The sequence below is a fragment of the Camellia sinensis genome, chromosome 1 (assembly GCF_055761805.1).
Source record: "Camellia sinensis isolate YWXY chromosome 1, ASM5576180v1, whole genome shotgun sequence".
Taxonomy (NCBI): domain Eukaryota; kingdom Viridiplantae; phylum Streptophyta; class Magnoliopsida; order Ericales; family Theaceae; genus Camellia; species Camellia sinensis.
In genome coordinates, this window is record NC_138961.1 from 34,244,997 (window position 1) to 34,266,468 (window position 21,472).

General features: G+C 37.8%; 1 protein-coding gene across 1 annotated transcript; it reads left to right on the forward strand.

Moving 5' to 3' along the window:
* The first annotated feature begins 17,179 nt into the window (after positions 1-17,179).
* Positions 17,180-20,879, forward strand: LOC114319630 (transcription factor bHLH25). Its single transcript, XM_028266659.2, has 5 exons — positions 17,180-17,216; positions 17,748-17,791; positions 17,986-18,477; positions 19,818-20,189; positions 20,472-20,879. The coding sequence occupies exons 2-5, from the start codon at positions 17,756-17,758 to the stop codon at positions 20,544-20,546; spliced, it is 975 nt and encodes a 324-aa protein (XP_028122460.2). The 5' UTR covers positions 17,180-17,216; positions 17,748-17,755; the 3' UTR covers positions 20,547-20,879.
* The last annotated feature ends 593 nt before the right edge of the window (positions 20,880-21,472 follow it).

Genomic DNA, 21,472 nt, shown 5'->3' on the forward strand with positions numbered 1-21,472 from the left:
AAATGGGGTGTCTACAGTTGCCCCTCTTTGACAGAACTCGAAAGTCATAACAATGACGGGAGTGAATGTCAAAGCCCAAAGACGACCCATTTTTGACAAGGCCGAAGACTTGGACAAACAAACAAAATACCGATAAATAAATGGTTGTGCCCACCGGCTGCCTACGTATCCCTTTGCAAGGAATCAAACCAGCGTAGTTCAGGGGCAGGATGCAAATGATATGCAGGAAGACTTTGATAATTGGGCTTATACGCCACGCGAAGCCAGTTTGCACTCAAAACAATGCAATGTACTAACAAGTACAAGTGAGGTGCACAAAATAGCGCGAATGTAGCTGTGATGAAGCAATTATGCAAAATAAATGTAACATTTTAAGCGAATGCTATGCCAGCAAGTAGACATGAACCAAACTACATCTCATGCAGAAAGGATGTAAGAGAATTATGCAATTCTCACGAACATGTGCGTTAGATACACAAAAGTGAACGAAGTGTGATGGACATGCTTACACGAATAAAGTGTGATTGATACACTAAGCAAAGCAAAGTGTGATAGATACACAAAGTGAAACAAGTGTGATGGATACACTGAGCAAATATGTGATAGATACACTAAGCAACCGTGTGTGGTGGATGCACAAAGGGAGCGTGTGATGGATACACAAAGTGAACGTGTGATAGATACACAAAGTGAGCATAGTGTGATAGATACATAAAAGGTGAAGCGAGTGTGATGGATACACTATATGGAGCAAAGTGTGAGCGTGTGATAGATACACAAAAGGTGTGCACAAAGTGTGATAGATGCACTAAGTGAACAAGTGTGATGGATACACAAAAGGTGAACACAAAGTGTGATAGACGCACCTAGTGAACAAGTATGATAGATACACAAAGTGAGAGTGTGTGATTGATACACAAAGCGAACGTGTGTGATTGATACACAAAGCGAGCATGTGATAGATACACTATATGAAGCAACATGTGATACATACAGTAGTTGAGCGTGTGATAGATACACTAAGCGAGTATGGTGAGCATAGTGTGATAGATACACAAAGGGTGAACACAAAGTGTGATAGATGCACTAAGTGAACAAGGTATGATAGATATACTAAAGGTGAACACAAAGTGTGATAGATGCACTAAGTGAACAAAGTATGATAGATATACTGAAAGCGAACACGAAGTGTGATAGATGCACTTAGTGAGCAAGTATGATAGATCTACTAAAAGGGAAGACAAAGTGTGATAGATGCACAGTGTGAACAAAGTATGATTGATATACTGAAAATGAACACAAAGTGTGATAGATGCACTATGTGAACAAGTATGATAGATATACTGAAAGCAAACACGAAGTGTGATAGATGCACTTAGTGAGCAAGTATGATAGATATACTAAAAATGAACACAAAGTGTGATAGATGCACTATGTGAACAGAGTGTGATTGATACACTAAAAGTGAATACAAAGTGTGATAGATGCACTATGTGAACAGAGTGTGATTGATACACTAAAAGTGAACACAAAGTGTGATAGATGCACTATGTGAACAGAGTGTGATTGATACACTAAAAGTGAACACGAAGTGTGATAGATGCACTTAGTGAATAGAGTGTGATTGATACACTAAATCAAAGAAGTGTGATACAGAAAACGAGAATGTGTGTGATAGATACACAAAATGAAAGAAGTGTGATTGATACACTAAGTGAGAGTGCAATAGACACAAAAGCGAATATGTGCGTGATAGATACACAAAATGAGAATGTGTGTGATAGATACACAAAATGAAAGAAATGTGATTGATACACTAAGTGAAGAGAGTGTGATTGATACACTAAATGAGAATGAAGTGTGATAGATACTCAAAGCGAGTAAAGTGTGATTGATACACTAAGGCAAATGAAGTGTGATTGATACACTAAGGCAAATGAAGTGTGATTGATACACTAAAGTGAGTGTGTGTGATTGATACACAAAAGTGAATGACCTTAAAACGGAACTTCTTTGAATGAACCGTGCATACAATATCGTGCATGACTGAGGAAGAAACTTGATAGGTATAATGCATTACAATGCAAGTGAAGTGGGTGCATAACAATGTAAGTGGAAGAGTGTATAACCTTGAAGCAGGATTGATCTTGCGCCTGAGGTAGAGGTACACTCATATTTCGGAGCATTGACAAGGCCCTGAAGAGGTACGTCCGGAGTACAATCACGGAATTTTCTGAAGTTGACACAAATTCAGATACTTCGATTTTCGCTCTTTTGCTTTTGCTTTGCAGTCTGGAACTATCATAGCTTCAAATAGGTCCTGGTTTCACCGTTCACACTTATCGGGGGTGGACCCTGCAGTTTTATGGAAAAAAGAATCTTGTTTTGCACAAACGTGAAGGATGGCACAGCACTCTGAGCACAAAACGATTTATTTTTGAAATTGAGAGATGAGTTTTCGACCAGGTATTGAGCCTACAACTGAACACAGCGAGAAAGACTCAACAACGGAAAACAAAAGATAAACAACCTAAACACGTCGAGACACGCTCGGAACGACTCAAAGCAAGAATCGAGACAAACAAAACAAAAGACACGACACACAGACGTGCACAGGGAGCCTGTTTCACCGGGTATTATTTCCACCCTTTCTTATTTGTGATTCTCACATCACTCGGCTCTCAAGCTCGGTTTTTCTCTCAAAACCCTTTTCTCGCTTTTTCTCTCAGCGCACATCTCTCTATTCTTTAATCTCTCGTTTTTCATCCCTCCCCTGGGTGGTTGATGGATAAGCTGGAAATTGTGGGCTCTTGCCCCTGGTATTTTACCAGACTCTTGTTCACAACAGTAAGTTTCTCCCATAGAGGGGTTGTGCTACAACTGGGTGTGTAGCAAATCTACAGCTAACATTGGTTGATGATGCCCTGCTGGGGAGTTCGGACGTGGTTAGATCTGTCCAGATGAGGGAGTGGAATATCTCGCCCCATCCCAGTTCGTGCTTCGCACTTGGCTTGATACCTCGTTGCGTGGAGGATGTGAGAGCCTTCTGCCCTTTTGCGGTCAGCCTCAGAGGTGCCCTTTTCTGGCAGGTGCCCTTTCTGGCAGATAAAGTGCCCTTCTTGGCAAGTATGTTGAAAATGGGGAAAAGACAGGAAGCCTGACTCAATTGTGCCCCTAGTTCATCATTTTGACCATTTTTTATTTTGTTTTCTACGAAAACAATTTTGACCAATATGAGAGTTAGATTAACACACTTGTTCGATTTTTGATTTGAAATCATGCAAGTCAGGCTATGAGCACTGAAAATTTTCCTTTTTTGGGTCCAAGAAATGGTCCAATTTTTGGAAAAGATGGAACAATTTTCGAGGAAATTAGTCAACCTCAGTAAAAAGTCTCAAAAACTATTTTTGCAAACGGCCAATGCTTAACAAGCACGGAACCCACTCTTGAGACGCACAACCTCGGATTTGGAGGAAAATTGCCCCCTTGCTCGAAGAGAGCTACATGGCAACGGAAAGTTGCCCCTTGTTTGCACGGCACCGCAGCGCATTGAATGGCAACGGAAAGTTGCCCCTTGTCTAAATGGCCCCGTAGTGTATTGTAATCAGTCCTCAGAGCGATGATTGCAACCGAACTCCCGGATATAGAAAAGACAAAGATGACTAGAATCATCACATGGACACAGTTGAATTTGAAGTATTTTACGGCTGGACTTCAGAATGAAGTTGCCTACGTATCCCAAACATGGGAATCAAGCCTTACGTAGTTCCGGGGTTAAGGTACACTCGGGTATTTAACCTCTCCTTTTTAGGCTCTAACTTTTGCCAAGGCGCCCGATGCGGGTTTTCGACCTTGCGAGCTTTGTTTTTCTTTTCTTTTCAATTCTTTTCATTTCTTTTCTTTTCATTTCTTTTCACTTCATTTCCCCTTCTTTTTTTTTTTTTTGATTTTCTTTTTTTTGTTCTTTTCTTTGCATTTTTTTTCTTTTTTGTATTTTTCTCTTGCTCTAACTTTTGCCTGGGTAGCCCTTCTGGGTTTTCGGCCCAGCGAGCCTCTCAAAGGGTAAAAGCATAATTTGGTCCATGCCAAATGGTTGTAGGATTTTGAAGCCATCCATATCCAGGAGAGTGGCTGTTGATTTGCAAGAGGACTCATCTTTGGCTCTTCGAGCACGTCTGACATCTTTGCCCCTAGTTTGAAGGGTACTTCTATTCTAGCTTTGCAAGCTTCTTCTGATGAGGTCTAATCTTCTTGATCTGACTTTCTTGCCTCTTGTCCGAGGGCTGCTTTGAATCTGGCCACACAGGCCTCATATGGCAGTTGACCATTGAACATTCTGAATTTAAGTTCGAGGTTTGAAAATAAATGGACAGAATCTTGAGGCTGAGAGCGATCCTCGGCTGCACAATCTCAAGGGCGATTCCACACAAGTCTTCACAGGACTGCGCAAAACATTTTTCAAAAGTTTTTAAGAAAGCGACAAATCGCTCGCGCTGAAAACAGTGTGGGACCAATCTGGATCAGGCCAGGATCCTTCTTAGTACTCACATTAACAAACATGATCTCATTCATTAAGGGCTTAGCACGCCTCTCTTTCCCTCAGTTTGATCAAATTTTGCAAAATCTGAGGAATTCCTTCCTCTTCATTTTTATCACCGCAGTGTTCAAAAAAGTTTTGAAAAACTTAGGTCGATACAATGATTTCAAGGCACAGAAAAGGCAGACGAAGAGCACTGTCATTCCATTCAATACTTCTGGCACAACTGGCACACGGCAGAAGCAAACACAAGAGTGTGAAAATCACTGCTGTTCCATTCAAATCTGTTGGCATAACTGGCTCCAAGGCAGAAACAGACTCAAAAGAAGGCAAAAAGACAAACACAAAACAAAATAGTGATGCCCGAGGTAACACCCCCGGAATCACCTGACCCTAACAAAACAGGACTGACTCGATACAACAAGACAGACCATTAATCAAAAAAGACTGACTGAAAACAAAGAGACAGACTTAAAGCAAAACCACAAAACTGACTCAACACCCAAGTCAGAAGCTACAAAAACCAGCATTCGCAAGTGCTCAAAACAGTGCGTGCCACACGCCACATCTGGAGTAAACTGAGTGCCGCCCACAGGTGGTTCATCCCCTGATCACATATTCGTACTATCCCCCGAGTTCACTGATCCAGTGGTGATAGACTTTACTGAGCTGGTGCGGCAATGACCTTGTTGTCAAACAAATCCTGTACATCATGGCGCAGACGAAAGAAGCTATCGGTCTCATGACCGGTTTGTTGGTGGTACGCACAGTACTTAGTCTGGTCATGCTTTGCAGGGATAGGATCGGGTAGGGGCCGTTGTTCCAACGGTTTCAGATGTCCTTTCCGGAGTAAGACCTCTAGAGCCTTTGACAAAGGCATATGGAGTGGGGTGAAAACCCTCTTGACTCGAGGTGGATATTTGATTTTTTGTGAACTACTTCCGGACGCACCGGTGAATGGGGTAGCTATTTTTGATGCAGTGGTGGTGACCATGCCCACTTCAGAAGACCTTGCAGCTGCGTCACCGCTGGTGGTCGCATTCGAATTGCGGGAAAATGCCCTCCTGGGCTGCTCCTTATCCTGGTCAAACAGACCTTGCCTCATTGCATCTTCGATTTGTACCCCCATATCGTGTAAATCTGAGAAAGTGGGAAAGGGGATTACAATCATTCTCTGCATTAGCTTAGGCTGGAGATTGCGCACAATCATCCGTATTTGATCCTTATCTGTTGGCCTAATGGTCATCATTGAGGCCTTGGCTCTCCAGCGGGCCACGAATTCTGAGAAGCTCTCCTTAGGCTCCTGCCTCATTGTCTCGAGATCCCGGGTCGTGATCTCGATTTGTGTGTTACACGAGTACTGCAGGATGAAGGCCTCAGCCATCTCGTCCCAACTTCTCTTGACGTCATCCTCCAATTTTGCATACCATGCGGCCGCTACACCCGACAGGGTCCGGCCAAATAAAGATAGCTTCTGCAGTCTAGTGAGGCCCATTGGCCTTAGGACGTCTGAAAATAGTCGTAGGTGCACCATGGGATCCCCAGACCTGTCAAAATGATCAATTTGTGGCATCTTAAACCGATCTGGCAGCGTCACGGCTGCGTCAGTGTATCCGTCTCCAATGTCCGGAATGGACTTCACACCTTGAGATTTCTTGAACAACTTTTCAAGCTTGTGCATTTTTAATGCCACGGGCTCCACCTCGGGCTCGAAGGGAGAATCTGATTGGTTGATAGGAGTGGGTGCCTTGGAGAGTTGAGGCAGAATCGAGGGTGGAGCTGGCCCGACTGGAATGTCCGTATCATCTTGGACATGGGTTGCCGCCCCGAGTATGGGAACTCTTGGTAGGGGAGGAGCCTGGTGCGAAGTAGATACTCCAGTTTGCTGCTCCAATCTGGCAATTGTCTCTGCCTGTTGGGCTATGACCACAGCCTGTTGCTTGGCGAATTCTGCTTGACGGACAGTGTCTTGGTGCATGGCTTTCATACTATCCTGGAGTTGGCGCACCATCTCTTCCAGACTCGACATATTGTTCTAATCTAACTGAGCAACCGGTATATCTGTGTCGGTAGCAGACTTGGAAATCTCAGCCCAACTGCTCAAAGATCACTGATCTGGTAGCTGTTGTACAGGTGGTCTGTGCCTGACTAGCCTTCTCTGGCCCTGATTATCCTTGGACTGAGTCTCTGACCTGACAAAGTCTATCAGTATAAGTCCGATGAACCTCGGGGGATATCGGAGCCTTCTGAAGCTATGGTTCCAAGACTACCCTGCAAGAGAGAAAACAGACAGCATCTCAGCACAACTTCACTGGAACGGATTTGAGCATACTAGGATGAATGTACTCAATACTGATCACTGTTTCCCAAATATCTGCCTGTAAACTGATACCCTCGGGTAAAACTGATTCCCCAAATACTGATGCTGATGCCCACAGGCCTGATGCCCAGACTTGCAAACTGGTATATGCGTTCCTATAGAGATACACTCTAAAAGCACATAGCAAGTAAGAGAGAGCCAAAACACCCCTATGTTGGGGTAGGGTTTCCCTGTCCTATTTTGTCAGGAACTAGGGTTTCACTATGCACACAGCGGTTTCAAACAACCTATAATCGGGTAAGCAACCTGTCCTAGCTTGGAATGGTCACTATGGATTCTGAATATGCACTAGGTCGAATGGTCAAAAGGGTGCCTCGGTAAAACCGGGGTTTGTGTTCCCATACTGTCAGAGCCCATAACCGGTCAGCCTTATGGTCATGCCTTGACAAGACAAGCCTCCAGCAAACCGTTCAGGAATGGCAGATGGCAAACACTGTGTTCCTAGGCGCACCAATGCACATGCAATGCAAAGAAACACATAAATGAAATCAAAACAGGATATCACGAGTTCGAGTCAAGCTCTCTAAAGTCCCCAGCAGAGTCGCCAGAAACTGTAACAGCGCGGCCGTGGGCCTCATGCTACAGTTCGGACTCGATTTTTTTTGTCGCGGTTCTTAATCTGAACCAAAGAGTCCAAATCTGGCAAATCATTTTGGGAAACGGATTTTTTGAAAAGAAGTGCCAAACATGGACTGCTTTGCCAGATACAGAGTCGCCACCTAAATATTTTAAAATGGGGAAATTTAGGAAACCCTGACTCGGTGCCGAAGGCCACATGTCCGTCATCACCGGAGTTGTCTCGGCTCGGGAGCTTGGGTACGATCGGGGAAGGTCAGCTATGAGCACCCCCTTTCGCCCGGTCCGAAGACCGGCCTCTACTAACCGTGATATCCGTTTTTGAAAACTTTATGTATTCTTAACCCAATTGTTAGCCTAGAATTACTATGTTATGCGCGCAGCAAACAAGTATAGACCAAATCGCCCAAATTGGAACAAAGCATTTCATGTTTGTTTTGAAAATGGTTTGCTACTCGCAAGTAGGCTAAAATGCAGATTTTGCCACCCTCAAGTAGGCTTTTAGAAAAGATGATTTTGCCACTATCTAGTGGGCTTAAAACTCACAGTTTTAATGCATTATTCCAATTTAGGTAATTCAACCTCCATCCACAGCCATTCAAGCAGTTATATCACATAAGCAGCTAGCCTCATGGTAATCATGCTATCATGGCAACATTCACACGCATGCGATATGCTAAAGCATAAAAGCTTACCTAGTACTCCGAGCCAAAACAGAAACTAGTTAGTAATCATATGCATGATCCTAGTTCATGTTAAAAATGGCTAATGCAACACATGCAAAGATGCAATCTAAACAGGCTCGGCTATCCTAAAGATGGCATGTGAAATGCTGCAACTAACAAGTACTCAACTTGGGATTGAAATACAAGTGCAGTTAGCATGATGTGCCGAGCCTGGTGCATGTAAGACAAATGTATGGATGCACGCATGCATAGCATAAGGTATGCTAATTTAAATATGCCCTAGTCTACCATCATAAGCGGGTAAATAAAAGGGAAGAAAGACGTGGGGTTGGAAGACATACACACACTCACGCACACTTATTACACAATTGCCCTCACTCGGAGGGTCCAAATAAATATTACAGACCGAATAAATAACTAACCACATTAATTATTACAGAATTTCTAATTACTGAACAAAATGAATGCAAAAAGAAGAAAGGTGGCCACAGCCCCCGCCTCGGGATGCGCGAACGATGCAAGCTTGAACCCGTCTCGCCCGGAAAGCCCGTACCATAACACTACCACCTCTGTTTATACTGCCCTGTCTCTCTGAAAATTGCCAAAACTCCAGGACAGGTTCCTTGCATGCTGCAGAGCACCACCGGCTAGGGGAAATTCCCACCGGCAGTTCACAACTTCCATCGGCTGTTTATTGGGTCACCGACATTTCAAAAAGTGCCGGTCGGCACTAAATTCTGCCGGTCGGCAGAAGCTCCCTGCAGAAGACAGTTTTGACAGCAACAGAGAATAGACAACATATGGCATAGGATTTCAAGCACATGTATGCATGGACACACTCCCTATCATGTAATGGACTCAAGGGAACATGGCCCTCGACCTTCGGGCCACCAATCACGCATTTCGATGCATGATGGCCAAAGAGTCAAGTATGCATTTCAATGTAAAAATGCAATGCACACAAAACATACAAGAGACCCAACCTCAATCATGGTTGGTCAAGAGGCGAGGCAATGCACAACAATGCACATGCAACCTAAGCATGCAAGCAAACATACAAACATGCAATATAACTACATGGCACACACAACGCTAACAACATAACATGCACAACGCATTGAAACATGGCATACACAATGCAAGATGGACTTACACCAATGTGAATGGACCTCAGCCGCACCCACATCAGTGGCCATAAGATGAAAATGAAGTGCCTCGAAATGCGTGCACACGGGCACGTAAACCGAGGCAATGGCATATGCAATGCAATGGCTAAAATGGCATATAGAATGCAACATGGACTTATACTAACATAAGAGAGCCTCAGCCACACTCACATAAGAGGCCGATGGATGAAAATAAAGTGCCTCGAAATGCGTGCACACGGGCACGCAAACCGAGGCAATGGCATACGCAATTCAATGGCATGGAAAATGATATGCAAACATTCCAATGGGATTTCAGCACTGAAATGTGGGGGAAAACAGCCCCGAAATGAGGCGAAAACACACCCGATGCATGGAATCTCTCCCGAAATGCAAATTAGGCACATAGAATGAACTACAGCTATACAAAGCATGCATGATTGGTACATGGAATGAATATACAGAAGCAAGGCAGCCTCAAAATAAGCATTTTTCTAGTACAAGTCATGGCCAAACAACAAGCAAAGATAGGGCAACAATGGCATGCAAAAATGGCTCTAAACATGAGATTATGAAGCAACTCACACCTGCTAACTCCAAACAGGTTAGGGCCCTTCAACAACATTGAATAGGGACCCAAAATAAGACGCTTTACAGAACTGTAAAAACCCTAAAAACAAACATAGATATGGCTAAGCTTTTGTGCAAGAAAAAGGGCCAAAAGGTGGCCAAAGAGGCAAGTGGTAGATACAAAGCCCAAACTGAAAAATTCCCTTCTACAACATTGAAGAGGGACAAAAAATAAGCATATTTACAGAACTGTAAAAAGGCCAAAAATAGAAGCATGATAGGCTGCCAAAGCATGCAAAAATGGGGACCAAAGAGAGGATATAAAGGCAAGTATAACATGGAGGTCCCAAACAGTGTTGAGCCCTTCTTCAATGTTGAAGAGGGGCTCAAAATAAGCCTATTTTCAGTTTACATCAGGCTCTAAAACAGATCATACACAGGCCAAAAAATACATGCGAGATTATGGCATTTAAGAGGGGTAATGAAGCAAGTGCAAGCTACTGTCCTCAAACAGCAAGAGGTCCTCAATCAAACATGAAGAGGGCCTCAAAATATGATGATTTGAAGTTTGGGTCGGAGCCCAAAGATGTAACCACGAGGAGCTAAGATATAGGCCAAAAAAATGCACAAAAGAGGCAAAGTGGGACTCACCCTTGTAAAACCAATCTTTAGCAACCTTTGGACCGAGTTTGGGAGCTTTTAACCTCTGGAGGACAGCCTCAAGCTGCTGGAATGGGCATTGGATGCCTTGTGCTATGAGTTGATGAAGAAATGGCCCAAGAACAAGGGTGTTTGATGGTTGAATGAGAGAGATATGGAGAGAGATTGAGGGTTGTATGTATGTATATTAGATATACATGGTATATCTCTGGTTTTTTTTGCCTCAAACCATCCAACCTAGACAAAGGGAGAGGAATGGTGCTTATATAAGGCAAGGGAAGCACTTAACTTACAAGCTAAGTAAAGGGAAAGGGTCAAAGGGGTTCAAGGGGGGTGCAAGGCTTCTAGAGGAAGCTAAAACAGCTGGCCAAGCTAAGAAGCTTGGCCAAAGGGTTCAAGCTTCTAGAAGGTTAGGGGGTTCAAAGGCTCACAAGGTGCAAAACAAACACACATGTGCGTGGGGGATCGATTCTGTGCATTCCAGCTGGCACAGCTGGAATCCACTCAATCTGCAGAATGCTCCGGAAGGTCGTCGGCTAGCAAAAATTGCCGGTCAGCAAAATAAAGTGCCGGTCGGCACAATAAATTGCCGGCCGGATAAATATAGTGCCGGTGGATGGCCGGTAAGGTCAAAAAACGGCCGGTTGGTGTCCAAATTGAAGCCCCAGAAGTTATCTTTCCAATGGCGCAAACCTTGCATTAAAATTCCTTTTGTGGAAAACGTTATGCCCATTTTGGTGAAGCCGCGCATATTTGATCCAACCGGGATGATACCCAACTTCAACCAATCATATCTCCCCCACCCGGACTTGGCTTTAAGAGATTCTTGAGTGAAAAATGAAGCCCCGGAAGTAAGCTTTCTGACGGTAGTGGTCCCATAGCTAAACTCCAAGCGTACAGACAGATAAGCCCGATTCAACGAGGGCTGCTCGACTCGCTTCTACCCGGATTCATGCCGAACTTCTCCCAAATTAGTTTTCTCCTCTCCTTTCCTCTCTTCTTCAACTCCAAAACTCTAAACAAAGTGTTTTGAAAGATTTGCCTCTCTTCTAGCCGAAGAAACTGATTCTTTGCCCTGCACATCTCTCAACACCGAACAAACCATCAGTAGTGCCCAAGTCTTAAGGGCGGTCAAAAATGGGGTGTCTACACCAATAAAAATAACTACTAGTATACCAACAAGAACAGATTATTGAAGAACTGGAGAAAAAATAAATAGCTTAGTTAAGGTTCAAATTAATAGATTATGTTCTATATAATTTAGTAATGAACTATAACTCTAATACTCAATGGAAGAGGATAACCGATAGCTATATGAGGTAAGTAAAGAGATTTGATGATTAGCACAATAATAACAAATATTATAACAGCTATATCACTGAGGTATAGTTTGCATAGAGAATTTGTGAAATGAAGTGAAGTAGTCAACACAGAATATCAGATAGCTATAGCAGTTAAAGAGATTAGGGAAGAGAAGACAAATAGATTTATAATGGTTCAACTTCAACCAAGCCTACATCTACTCCTCAAGCTTTACTTGAGATTTTCCACTACCTTCTAGCTTCACAGGGGCGCTAGCAACCTTTTCACAAATGGAGTAATCCTTCACAGATTTTACATAAGCTTTACAAGCTTAAGACCTTGCAAATCTTAGGTGATTCACAATCATTCTCAAGGAATGAAGAACGCTGAATGAGGGTTTTTTGCTTTCAAACAAAGCCACAACAATAATCTCTCAAAGATAGATACACAATGGTGAAGCTCAGAATTTTTCTGTAAATCCTCTCACAGAAGTATATGCATAAGGCTAAAAGCTCACTATAATTTCTAAAGGAAAATGAAAACCAGATTCAGAAAATTAAAGAGATGATATTGATTAAATATGGAAAATATTTTCTAGCTTGTGTTGTTACTGAGTATCTCTCTATGTTGGTATGTATTTTTTATTTTTTTATTTATTGTTTTGCTGCATATTTAGAGCTTTGTATATAACAAAGATAATGCTCTGTTATGTTCTGACAGTGCCCATTCTCTTCTTCCTATTGAAGAGATGGGATAGTGATGGGTTGAGATGATATATAATTGATTGCTCAGATATTCTCTGATATCCAGGTATGTTTTACCTGTTGAAATGATGAAGAAATAATTAATTTCAGTTAACTGCTTTGCTACCGATATAAGCATCTTTCACAGAGGGATATCTGCCTGGATGTCCAAAGCCAAGCTTTGTTCCCGAGGGACGTTCATCCAGATGTCTGCCCGGACATCCGCCCAAATGTCCAGTTGTGTTCGATCGTCAAGGATGACTATCGCGGTGGTCAAGCATATTGTTGGTCCGACAGTCGGACTGAAGCAAAATTGAACTGGAGTTGAACTGGGTGGAAATTACTCCATAGGACATCCGCTCAGATGTCCTTTTAATTGAAGGAGAAAATAAACAAAAAATGGCCTGACCGGTCGTCCACCCTTGTGTTGTCTCAGCCTCTTATGCTCTGCTGTTGCTCTGGTACACTAGTTTGGTACACTTTTATGCCTCATTTTGAACTCCAAATTGCATGATTAGGATAGAGACATAGATGAAATTATGATGGCATAAAATATAAGATTTCAATCTATTTTGCTCTTCCAAATAAATCAAAAAGCAGAATCAAAACAAAATAAGAAACAATCATCAAAATTCAATATGTCTAACAACCTATGTAATGTTCATGAAAAACATTCTTGGAAGCTTTGTCTCTTCAAATGTTGAAATATAGTGCTAGTAGAAGGAAAATACTGAAATTCTGTAAGATTAAAAAGCTAAAGAGTTTGAGTTTGGCATATTTTTGGTTCATGGGGAGTTATATGAGCAATAAAAGAAAAATCCTCATGATTTGACATTGATACAAATCTAGCATGTTACTAATGAAGTCACATGTTGAGAATCTAATTTCAGTATTTAAGTTAGAACTATGGTAGAATAGCTATCACGAAAATTTCATTTTACATAATACAAATAGTGTATACTATTTATTTACATATTGAGAATCTCATCTGAAAGTTTGAGTCAAAACTAGGTCAGAACGACTACCATTAAGATTCAGTTTCATGCAAAGTTATTGATAAATAGTAAAATCTGAAATTGTTGTGGCAAGTCACAGGTGAAAATTGAAATCACATGTTCAAAATCCAATTTCACAATGATCTTGCATGTTCAAAATGAGATTTAAACTAGCATAAGAAATGCCATTTAAATAAAAATTACACATACATATATATTTTTTCTTACATTTTTGTAATTCTTTTATAGATAAATTAAATGATAAAAGAAAAACCCTCACGATTTGACATTGATAAGAATCTTGCATGTTACCAACGAAGTCACATGTTGAGAATCTTATTTCAATGTTCAAGTCATAACTAAGGTAGAATGTCTATCATGAAAATTTCATTTCATGTAATACAAATAGCGTGTACTATTTGTTCACATGTTGAAAATCTAATTTGAAGGTTTGAGTCAGAATTATGTCAGAGTGACTACCACAAATATTCAGTTTCATGCAAAACTATTGATATATAGTGTAATTTGAAATTGTTATAGTAAGTCATGGGTGAGAATTGAAATCGTATGTTCAAAAACCTAATATGTTCAAAAATGAGATTTATACTAACATAAAAAAATTTCATATAAATAAAAATTACATAAATATAATTTTTTTTTTACATTTTTTTATTTATTTTATAGAGAATTTAAATAATAAAGTAAAAACTCTCCCTATTTCACATGGCTAAGAATCTTACATGTTACCAATAAAGTCACACGTTGAGAATCTGATTTCAGTGTTTAAGTTAGAATTATGGTAGAATGGCTATCACAAAAATTTCATTTTACGTAATACAAATAGTGTGTACTATTTGTTCACATGTTGAGAATTTAATTTGAAGGTTTGAGTCAAAATTAAGTCAAAGTGACTACCATAAAGATTCAATTTCACGCAAAACTATTGATAAATAGTGTAATTTGAAATTGTTGTGGTAAGTCACAGGTGAGAATTAAAATTGTATGTTCAAAATCCAATTTCACAATGATCTTGCATGTTCAAAATGAGATTTAAATTAACATAAAAAATTTCATATAAATAAAAATTACACACACACATGTATTTACATTTTTATAGTTATTTTATAGAGAAATTAACTAATAAAATAAAAACCCTCATGATTTGACATTGATAAGAATTCAATCTTACTAATGAAGTCACATGTTGGGAAATATGAATTCAGAGTTTGAGGCATAACTAGGTCAAATCAATATAATGAAGATTCAATTTCACACAAAACTATTGCAAACACTGTACTTTGTAATCATTGAAGCAAATCACAGGTAACAATTGAAAAGCAGCAAGTTAGCTTTCCAAACAGTGTATTTTAAAGTCGCTAGAGTAAACCTCGCGGATATCATGAAATTACATGTTGAAATGCAACTTCACTTGAAATTGCATGTTGAAAATGCAATTTCAAATGAAGTTGCATTTTTAACAAGCGATTTCAATTTGCTAAGATAGCAATCCATGCTAGGGGTATAAATCTGGCCCGGCCCATGTTGAGCCTCGCCGGCTACCACTAAAATTCAAGCGGGGCCAGGCTAGCTTATGGGCCAAAAAATTAAGGCCAAGCCCAAAGGTATTTGGGCCTTGGGCAGGTGGTGGGTCTGGCCTCGGGCCGGCCCAATGGGCTTGGACCGACCTGACCATATTTTTTTGTTTTTTTAAATATTTTTTACCAAAATTTTATTATTCTCCATTAAAAAATACACTGGGCATCGGGCGGGTAGGGCTTCGGGCCGGGCCTAAGTTGGCCTTAAACAACCCGATGGGCTGGGCCACGGGCCGAGCTTCAAAACAATGGCCTAGGCCCTGGCCCAGGAGCTCAAGCCTGGGACTAAGCGGGCCTAAACGGGTCGGGCTCATCCCAGGCCGCAGGCGGGCTTCGGACCGCTCATGTGCCGCTGGCCATTTTCACACTCCTAGTCCATGCCATCATAAAATTGCATTTAAAAATGTGATTTCAAGCTGAAATTGCATATTGAAAATGCAATTTCAATTTAAAATTATATTTTCAACATGCGATTTCAAAAAACGGGTTAGTTTTCCAAATAGTTTAAAAAGAGGATCAATTCTCTAAATTATTATTTTTTTAGAACATTAAAAGAAACACTCACCAAACATGGTCATAATGTAGAAAAAACATAAATATTAATCCTTTATTTTATTTTAAATTATCCAAAAATATTAGTATATTTTTAAAAAATAAGAATTAAAATAACATGAATTTTCTATTTTGTCCTTCTTTTACGTTTTGTTTGTTTGGACAGAAAATATTTCTTAATTAAAAGTATTTTCTACGAAAACCATTTTTCTATGTTTGGTGGTGGTAGAATGAAGGAGGTAGAGGTAGATGTACTGGTATGGTGGTAGGGCGATGGTGGTAGTAATGGCAACAATAATAGTAACGGTGACTGCGATGATGGTGGTGTGATGGTAAAGGTGAGAGTGGTAGTCGTCGTCGTGGTGGTAGTGGTGGTGGTGGTGTGGTGACATTAGTAAAAATTTAATCTAGAAAACACTTTCCACTTTTTAAACCAAATCAAACCAAACTAAACTAAGTCAAGCCTTAAGTCTCATCGAATAAAGTCGGCTATATGAATTCTTCTTCTCCATTCGACTCTATCTAAGGCCATTTCATTAGTCAAATTAAGGGGATTCAAGCCTAGGTAAAGGAGGAGGGTCGTGTGTTAGGTACCTGATAGTCAACACGTACAGAAGCCGCTCGAATCCATCATAACTTTTTAATTTTTAAAAGAAAAAAAATATTTTTGTCCAAATATACTTATTTTCTATTGATCATGAAAATTATTTTTCGTTGACTTTCATTTTTTATTGTGCTAAATACTAAAAAATACAAAAAAAAAAATTACTAAAACAAACCGAATGTTAAATTTATTAAAATTAATATTTTTAAAACGTAATAATTATATTCTAAAAAATATTAATGCTACAGGTTATTTTAGTAATTTTTTTAATTTTTTGGTTAAAATATGATGTAAAATAAATTAGTATGTTTGGAATGATTTTTAATTTTTTATGAAAAGATATGCAAAAAATAGAAACAAAAATGAAATTTTTGACTTTTTAATATAAATTTTCATTTTTAAAAAAAAAAATTAATAATTTTTTGACTTTTAAACTAAAGCAGTGAGTTGTGAAGGAGGCCTTACTATGAGGATTCATCGGAAATATTGTTATTCACCAATCTTACTTCAAAGAGAAAAGTTAAGGATCATAAAAAAATTTTCATGAAAATAATCAAGAAAAATTTATGATTCTTTAATTACCTTGATTAGTGTGTGGTACTTTATTCTAAATGTAATTCAAAGGCCACAAAACTTTGATAATTATTTTCGTAAAAGATTTTTCATGATACCTAATATTGCTGTAATTCAAATTCATCAGACATGTCGCTGTCCATTTATATTCCACTAACATATTTTATTGTTAAAAAAAACTTCAATTATTCACATTGGCAAGAAACCCAGTAATTTTTGTCACTATAAAGTCAAAGCCTAAGACAAAGTTTTCCACATCAGGCCATTGCCAAGAGAAAACCCTCCTCTCCTTTCCAAGGTAAGTTTTCTTTTCCTTCTATTTTAATTTTTTGATCACCAAAAACAAAGCAAATTATATATATATATATATGTATGTATATATATTCATGGATCTTTGGGGGCTACCATTGCGCTTTGCTTCTAAAGGCCTTACACATCTATATGATTTTTTAAAAACGAGATTATTGCTTTGCTTCTTGTAGTGATCAATATGATATGAGGACTTGTTTCTAAACTCTCTTTCACAATATATACAATTATTGACACTCACCTAATCATATTAATCTTTAAATAATAAAAATTTTATGCAGAATGATGTGTTATTTCATTTTAAGTTAAAATAATTATTATTTTGGCTCATTAGTTGAAAAATATCATTATTACATCATTTTGCTTCTCATTGAGCCAAAAAAAAAAATGATAAGAAGACTCATATTGGGAACTTCTCTTCATTTCTATTCATGCTTTACAGGTTTTTAATAACTTTCATTTGTTAAATTTGACTGTGACTTCTAATGTAATCCTGTTTTTGTGTGATTAAACAAAGAAGCTACAGTGATGGACATCTTGCCCACTGATTGGCTACATGATCTGGTAAGTTTTTCATTTATGAAAGTTATAACAATATAGGACAATACCCATTGCAGAAATAAATAATTACAAACAAAATGCATGAATATTTGAAGTTTTGTAAAAATGTATGACCATTTCAAGTTCTAGTTAACAAAAACTCATTCTTTTATTGGTAAGAACTTTTGATATTTGCGAAAATTTATTGAATTTCATAGGAAATGGAAGAATCCAACCTCATCCGTCAATGCCAAGTGGATTCGGTTGATTACTCACTTGATGAGATCAATTTTACGTGTTTCTCCCCAGAAGTCTATGCATCTCTCAGTAATGAGAGCACACACACTGAAATTAATATCTCAAAATTGGGCAAAGAGCTCAAGACCAACAACGACAACTCTCACGACAATGGAAATGCTATTTTGTTGGGGCAATCAAGTTCACCATCGACCAACTCATTGCAGAATGAAAACCCTAATGAAGATGACGCAATGTCTCAGGATTATATAAATTTCTCATCATTCAGTTCTCGGAGTTCACAAGAGAACCTAAATGAGACACCAAAAAGTTGCAATAGAACCAAAAAATTGTGTGCCACAAGTAGGGCACCAGTGCAAGCTCGAAACCACATTTTGGCAGAGAGAAAGCGTCGAGAAAGGCTCAACCAAAAGCTCATTTCTCTCTCAACCCTCATTCCTGGCCTAAAGAAGGTATTGTAAATATTTGGGGTGTTTGGCAAAATATTTTTTTGTTATTTTTGGGTTAAAATAGTACTAAGGGTTGGTTTGGGATGTTCTTAAAAAGTGTACTTTTTGATTTATTCGCTTATATGAGTTGGGTTTGGGTTGGGTTTGATGTGATGTGTTAGAAAGGAGATGTGATTTAAATAAGATGGTGTGACTTAAATAGGATAGTGACTTTTTGACTTTTTGTATTATTTAGGCCTCGTTTGGGAATAGGCTAATTTAGTAACTTTTTAACTATTTGGCTAAAAAGGTAGGTAAAAAAAACTTGTATGTTTGAGATGACTTTTTGACTAATTACGAAAAGATGTGTAAAAAGTAGAGAGAAAAGAGAATCTTTGACTTTTTGGTATGAGTTGTTGACTTTTTGGCTAATTGGCTAAAAAAGTAAGTCTCCAAACGGGGCCTTAGTTTATGTCAAACCAATCATAAACGACAAAATAAGCTAAAATAGTCAATAAGACAAAATATTACGTTAAACTCATAATCATTTCATATTTTTTCTCATAAAGACTACATCTAACTATAAAAAAATCAAACCCTTTTTTCAAACACAACTATTTTAACCTATTAAAATAGCCATTTTTCCAAACACCCGATGAATTTGATATGATATTTTATCTTAATGAATTGCTTCTTTTCTTTTCTTTTTTGATTTGTCAATGACTAATTTTTCCTGCTACTAAAATTTAAAAATATATATATATATATATATATATATATCATGAATGTCTATTTCACTTTCAATGAGTCCTTAAACAAAAAATAAATAAAAATCAAAAACACAATAGGATGTAATTTTTCTAGTAGTAAACATAGTCAAGAAATTATTATAATTCTATTTATCCATATGGTTTTAGGATTTGATCATGTTTGATTTTTGTATTCCAAGACCTATTGTTTTGCTATTATAGTGCAAATTCTAACACAACTATGCTATAGAGTGTGAAAAGTTATTTGTAAATTGTCTGAAAGCAAAGTATGTGAATTAGATTTATTTTATTTGTTGAGGAGTCTAAACAAGTTGTATGAAAAATAGTCAAAAAAATGAAATATTAGTGTACATTTAAATTTAAAGTGATGTGAGCTACACTCATGATGTATCTAATCCCAATACTTCATTTTCTAATAACTTTAGGAATAATATTTTCATACTCTATAAAATTGTTGTCGGTTTTGATATATTCAAACTTCATGATCAAAAACAAAAAGGGAGGAGGGGATAAAAATAGAACCAAAGATTTTTTTAATTTAAAAGTAAACCTTTTATGTCCTTTTGTTACGCATTGTTGTTCATTTATGTGTAGATGGACAAAGCTTCCATCTTACAAGATGCTATCAAGTACATAAAACATCTTCAAGAACATGTGCAAACCTTAGAGAAACGGGCAAAGAAAAAATTGGTGGAACCTACTATACATTCAATGACGAAATGTGGACCTTCGTGGGAAGATGACAATGTTTCATCGAATGAGAATTTGGATGAAAACTTCAAGAAATTGTCTCCTGAGATTGAAGTAAGAATTTTAGAGAAAAATGTTCTCTTTAGAATCCACTGCAAGAAAAATGGTGACGTAGTAGCAAAAATATTAAGCAAAATGTCAGCGCTTCATCTGGATGTTGTTAGCAGTAGTGTTCTTCCATTTGGCGTGGCTCTCGAGATTACTATTGTTGCTCAGGTACTTTTACTTCGTATAAGCATGGCATTTTTTTTTTTTTATAAAATTGTTATATATCATTGAAATATTTTACATGAATTATTTCTTATGCATTTTTTATTTAGGACAAACAATGTTTTACATGAATCACTTAACTTGATACAATTTTCCTCTCATGCAAAGCAAAATTTTATTTAGTAGTTGGAAAGGTTTACTATCTCTTTTTTTTTTTTTTTTAGTAAATTTTTTCCGATAAAAAAATATCTTTATTCATCTGTTACAATTCGTCTTCATTTTGTGTAGGTGGATGAAGAATTTCACATGACTGTGGAGGATCTTGTGAAAAACTTAAGATCGGTTGTTCTAAGTTTCCTGTGATATCTCACTTAATCAAGTTTACTTTGTGTGTTTAATATTGTAATGTTTTTGCTTTCATAAAATCTATTTTAGACATAAATAAAACAATAATGACCCGGACCTCCTTTTTTCCCACTCCTTTGATCCCCTCGCAACATGATTGGCCATTTTTTTTTTTTCTTCTCCTCCAATCACCACCCGCCATGTGTGTGTGGGGTGGTGGGGTTGGTGATTGAAGGGGTCTCAATCATTACCCTAAATAAAATGTAAAAGTTTTATAAAAAAGGGACAATAGTGGCTTTTGTCTCTTTTTTTTTTTTTTTTTTAATAAAATTTTACATATTTTTCTGTGTATGTCACATTATTTATTTTGTCTTCTGTTAAAGTGTGAAAAATTAATAAAAATTTATTGTTTGAATCCATGTTGGTTCCTTTTCGGACCCCCCACCTACTCAATTACCTTTCCACTCGTGCCTTTGTATTTTTTTCCATTATTGTAAACAATACTCTTTTATCCTAATTTTCATTTGAATTAAAAAAAAATTACTTGTTTGGTTTTCATATTTTTAATATTTTAAGTAATTTTTTTTTATAGATGCACATAACTCAGAGGTACCTAAAAAGTAAACTACTTATAAAAAATATTTTAAAATATCAATAAATACACAATAATACAAAAATGTATTAAATTTTCATAATATATATATATATATACTTTTTTATATTTTTGGTATTTAGTGAATTTAAAAAAAAAAATTATTACAAATATTATACTTTTTATTATCTAAAAAATTTATTTGGTGAATAGGTTTACTTTTTAGATACACTTAATTTTAAAACAGTTCACTAAAAATGAAAAAACTAATTTACAAAAAATTGAATTTAGAAAATTAGAATCTAACAAGGTGAATGGAATTTTAGCATCTGTGTGCTCCAAGGCCTTGTTT

Coding starts and splice junctions, on each gene's coding strand:
- LOC114319630 (XM_028266659.2), top strand. CDS start 17,756: ATGGACATCTTGCCCACTGATTGGCTACATGATCTG. Junction 17,792..17,985: donor CTGATTGGCTACATGATCTG/GTAAGTTTTTCA, acceptor TGAATTTCATAG/GAAATGGAAGAATCCAACCT. Junction 18,478..19,817: donor TCATTCCTGGCCTAAAGAAG/GTATTGTAAATA, acceptor ATTTATGTGTAG/ATGGACAAAGCTTCCATCTT.